Below are 4,869 nucleotides of genomic sequence, written 5' to 3' on the forward strand. Positions count from 1 at the left end.
AGAAATAATCTCCATGCAACGAATAAACAAAATTCCTCTTAAGTTAAATGGGATATAGAATTTCATTGGAAAAAAAAAAAAAAAAAAAAAAAAAAAAAAAAAAAAAAAAAAAAAAACTTAATTATTAAAAATGATATTAAAAGAGAGAATTAATGGATATATGAATAAGAAGCTAAATAGGAGTTAAATATGAATAAAAATATAAATAAAAATAAAATATAGAAGTGTATTTATTTTATTTATTTAATTATTTATTTTTATTTTTTTTGAAAATCTATTTGTATATCATACTAGAAAACATTTGTTATATGTTGACGTTTTGTTTTGTTTTTTTTTTTAACATTACATAGTTGTTGGATTTTTTTTTTTTTTTTTTTTTTTTTTACTTTTCTGCAAAGAATGTTTAGAACGATTAATCATATGGCGATTTTGGTATTCTAAACAGGAATTTTCTTTTAGGTTCTTATAAATATATTGTTTCTAGTTATAATTACTTGACGCTATAAATATCCAAAATATATAAGTAATTCAACAAGAAACACAGTCCACAAACGAAGAAGATAATGCAATAATTCACAACCAACATTGAAAACCAACACCATGCTACATATCTATATATATATAACCCTGATCTCCTTCTCCACGGGCAACACTATTACGGCCTCCATCACCACCGTCGTCACCTTTATCCACCTACGAGAAGAATGTTTCTCATGGCATCTTCATGAAAAACAAAACAATAATACTACGTATTCTTTGTTTTTTCATCTCCAAATTAATCGCGTTTTGTGTGACAACTTTTATTACAAATCCTTGCAAATACAACATAAACCACAAAGAACATGAAGGACTAAGTGGCTAATTTAGTCATATCTCTGGTAGATCTATTGTATTTCATGTGGCTCTTCACGAGCTGACCAGCTGCAATTGCCGACATCAAAGACAATTCACCAGCAAGAACTGAGCCAGCTACTATGGTGGCTAACACCCTTGCGTTCGACCCTGGTTCTTCTTTGCTTGCACCTTTCACTCCCAATAGATTCAAGCATGCTGCCTGTGATGCCAACTGTGTCCCTCCTCCAACTGTCCCAACCTGAAATTTTCATTACAATTAACGACATTGATCATATATAAGCTCTCACACACACACGTATATAAACTGCATGCATGCATGCATGCAAATATATATATACCTCAATGGAAGGCATGGTGACAGAGACATGAAGGTCTTTGCCATCGTTAATGGCTTCCATCATAGTGATGCAGTGAGAACTCTCCACATTCTGAGCCGGGTCTTGACCGGTGGCTATATATATTGCCGAAACTATATTGCTAGCATGCGCATTGAACCCACCGAGTGCACCAGCCATGGCGGATCCTGTCAGATTCTTGACCATGTTCAACTCAACCAAACTAGCAACGTTCGTTTTCAGCACCTTCTTCACCACTTCTTCATTGATCACAGCCTCACAAACCACCGACTTGCCACGCCCTTCTATCCAGTTCACCGCTGCTGGTTTCTTGTCGGAGCAATAGTTTCCTATACATATATATATATGCCAAATTTAGTAATTTATACATATGGAGACATGAACACATTGAAAGGAAATTTGAATACCAGAAATTCCCATAACGTCCATGTCGGGGTAATCGGTCTGAAGGTAATCAAGAACATTTTGGACACCCTTTGAGACCATGTTCATCCCCATGGCATCACCTGTGATGCAGCAAAACCTAATATATAAGTTCTTGCCAGCGATCGCGCATTTGATGCTTTGTAGTTTGCCGAATCTGCTAGATCTGTAAACAAGATGATGAAATTTTATTTTCTTTGTTTGTATTAGCAAGTTAAAATCTTATAAAGAAGTTATAGAACTAGCTTAAGAGAAAAATATACATTTGTAATTGTTAAATGATAAATATTTAGCAATTATTTTAGGTTTTGACTAACTCATCATTTCTTTTCTATTTTTTGTGAAAAGAGACAACGTGTGATCACTAATTATTTACATGTTTTTCTTCAAAAAAAATGATGAACGTGAATTATTCGTGTTTGTATATGCATGAATAATTTGACTAAATAGGAATATTTAAATATTCGTAAAGTATATTGGATTTACTTTAAGGTTAAAATATTCCAATAATATGGATACAAGTTAATTAAAGTACTGCAAATTGACTTGCTAAGTCAAGAAAACGCCACAGAGTACTAATGCTCACCAACTGACCCACCAACCCCTACTTTTACACTCCACTCTTTATAGAATTTCTAATTTCTTATGCTTTCAAGAAACAATAATTAAAACATATGATATGATTATGATTAAACTTTAAAATATGAGATATTAACTAAAATAACCACACTTAAGTTAATATTACTGAAACAATCCTAATATTTTTTTTTTCTTAAATGTAACTGACTTTTTCGAAATTGATCATTCCAAATGTACTATTTCTAATAAAATTTACATTAAAAAAATCTGAATTCTGATTAATAATTTTAAAATTTTGAAAAATACTTCATCTTTTTTACCAAAAACTAAAAAAAATATAGCAAATTGGAAGTACATAGCATATAGCAAATAGGAAGTATATAGCATATACGATACAATGATTTGAAATTAATTATTTTATTGAAAAACGATAATATTATACATTTCAGATATTAGTAAGAAGAGTTTTTTGAAGAAAAAAGTTTATGCATACGAGAAAAATATACATTATACAATTTTGAGTTCAATGAGATAGTCAAATGAAGTGACAAATTTATATATCATTTAATAAATGAAACTCTACATACCATTATGAAATATCATATTGGTATTCAATGGATTTCAAGTTTAATAGTTATTGAATTCTTCAATAGAAAAAAAAAATTTAATTCTTAAATATTTACTACAAATTATATTTTATAACATTTTATTGAACTAAATGAATTGTAAATAAAAATATAATAATAAAATTGTATGGATTGTAGAAAGATAATATAGCAATCTATTGAATTATATATAGTTCAATGAATTATGAATACTTTTATAACAAATTGGTTACTTTTTTCGAAATACAAAAAACTTGATTATTTCTGTTATACTAATCATTTATAATTGTTGTTTAACCAGTGTCCCTTAAATTATTATCTATTAATACAGAATTAGGAAAACATGATTTAATAAGCTTTCTTGCGTACATTTACTTAAATAATTATGTTTATAAGTTAAACTTGTCTAAATAGTCAATTATATCACTATTCTTAAATTATTGTTGTTTAATCAACTATATCACTATTCTTAAAAACACAAATCATCAAAACCTTTAAATGGAGATCATATAGTTAAAATAATATTAAGAATAACGTTGATATCGATCAAAATAAACGTCAACAATATCTTAAAACGATCATATGATTAGAATTGAGGAGTAATACTAATATCTTTCTTTCTCTTAGAAAGCAAACCAATACATAGATCAGTAAGGTAATCGTAAAGGAGAGAATGAATACTGACTTGTTAAATACGACAGCAAGAGTGTCGAAGTTCTCCGGATCCTCCAAGAAAAGCTTCAACTCCGCCGCCCTCTTTGCACTGCCGAACCTAACCACCGGCGCTCTGGTCATCCCGTCTCTCAGCAACATACAGGTGGCACCTCCCGACACATAGATAGCTTTGCATCCTCTGTTGGTGCTAGCCACCAAACACCCCTCCGTCGTCGCCATTGGCACAGAAAACTCTGCTCCATTCAGCAGCAATGGCCCTGCAATCCCCACCGGAATCTGAACATACCCCACCGGCATCTCGCAACACTGTCCTAATATAGACTCGTAATCAAACCCTTCAAGTGGCATCCCAACTAAGGATTTTCCGGTGATCCTTTCAAGAGCTTCCCGCCGTACCACCGCCGCACGCTTGCAGTCACCTAGCTTTGACTCAAGAGCGTAGGAAGGGATGGAACCCGCGACCACCTGTTTTATAATCTCCTCGTTCTCCTCCGAGTCGTACTCAAATGTCGGCGGTGGTTTCTTCCTCTCCACCTCAGTTTCCGATGTAGGATTGGTTGGCATAATGTGGGGAATCAACGCCTGCCCACATGGCTTCACAGGCTTATCTTCCTCCATGTTTTCATCTTCGATTATCCATGAAGCCGGAGAAGGACGGAGAATGGATTTTACGAAGTCGAAACCGAAGAAACCGAGGAGGTAGATGAAAGAGGCGAGGAGGGAGACTAAAGCGGCCATCTCCGAGAAGGTGACAACATGGAGAGGAGTGGAGGTTCTAATCTTCTCGCGCCAACGTTGGAGGAGGAAGTACATAACAGAGAAAAACATGGTGAAGAAAAGGCCATTTGTGAGGTAAAGTGGGAGTGGGAGGACGTCGGAAGCTTTTGCTTGGTCATGGTGGTTGAGGAATTCGCCGGAATCTTGTTGTTTTAAGGATCGTTGGAGGTGACGCTTGACTGGACGCCGGCGAACGTCCATTTTTGCGGTGAAAAAGGCAAGGACGCAAGGTGCTACAGCAGAAAATGGTTCGAGTAGAGGTGGTGTGAGAGGAGAAGGAAAAGCATAGAAGGCTTTCTTATAGAGAAGGAGAAGTAGCGCCAGTGTACATCCACGACGCGTGTACCACGTGTAACCATTGAAACTAGTACTATTTTCTCTAAAAATTCAATAAAAATATAAATTAATGATTAAACGTTATAAATATTGTTGCATAAAATATACTATTAAGAGAAAAGTTATATAAAAGTAATTATAACTAAAGTTCTTTTATTCTATCAAAACTTAGTATAGTTTTTTTTAGGCCAAATTAATGGTATACCTATAACGATGACGTTCGTGGTTGAGCTGGTCACGAACAACGGACGTGCACACCACGC

At 33.9% G+C, this 4,869-nt stretch overlaps 1 protein-coding gene across 1 annotated transcript; it reads right to left on the reverse strand.

Annotated features, from left to right (window-relative positions):
• Nucleotides 1–507: 507 nt before the first annotated feature.
• Nucleotides 508–4,554, reverse strand: LOC145031757 (3-hydroxy-3-methylglutaryl coenzyme A reductase 2-A-like). Its single transcript, XM_078980379.1, has 4 exons — nucleotides 3,504–4,554; nucleotides 1,619–1,800; nucleotides 1,194–1,540; nucleotides 508–1,093 (listed from the first exon to the last, which is right to left on the reverse strand). Exons 1-4 carry the CDS (start codon nucleotides 4,469–4,471, stop codon nucleotides 851–853), a joined length of 1,740 nt encoding a protein of 579 aa, XP_078836505.1. The 5' UTR covers nucleotides 4,472–4,554; the 3' UTR covers nucleotides 508–850.
• Nucleotides 4,555–4,869: the final 315 nt, after the last annotated feature.

This window comes from Lactuca saligna, chromosome 2 (genome assembly GCF_052625555.1).
Source record: "Lactuca saligna cultivar CGN05327 chromosome 2, ASM5262555v1, whole genome shotgun sequence".
NCBI lineage: Eukaryota > Viridiplantae > Streptophyta > Magnoliopsida > Asterales > Asteraceae > Lactuca > Lactuca saligna.

Bases quoted from the DNA above. Each gene is read 5' to 3' on its own strand.
- LOC145031757 (XM_078980379.1), bottom strand. From the start codon at position 4,471: ATGGACGTTCGCCGGCGTCCAGTCAAGCGTCACCTCCAACGATCCTTA. The intron at 1,801-3,503 runs GTCAGTATTCAT...TCTTGTTTACAG, and splicing joins CTTGCTGTCGTATTTAACAA to ATCTAGCAGATTCGGCAAAC. The intron at 1,094-1,193 runs GTATATATATAT...TGAAAATTTCAG, and splicing joins TCACCATGCCTTCCATTGAG to GTTGGGACAGTTGGAGGAGG.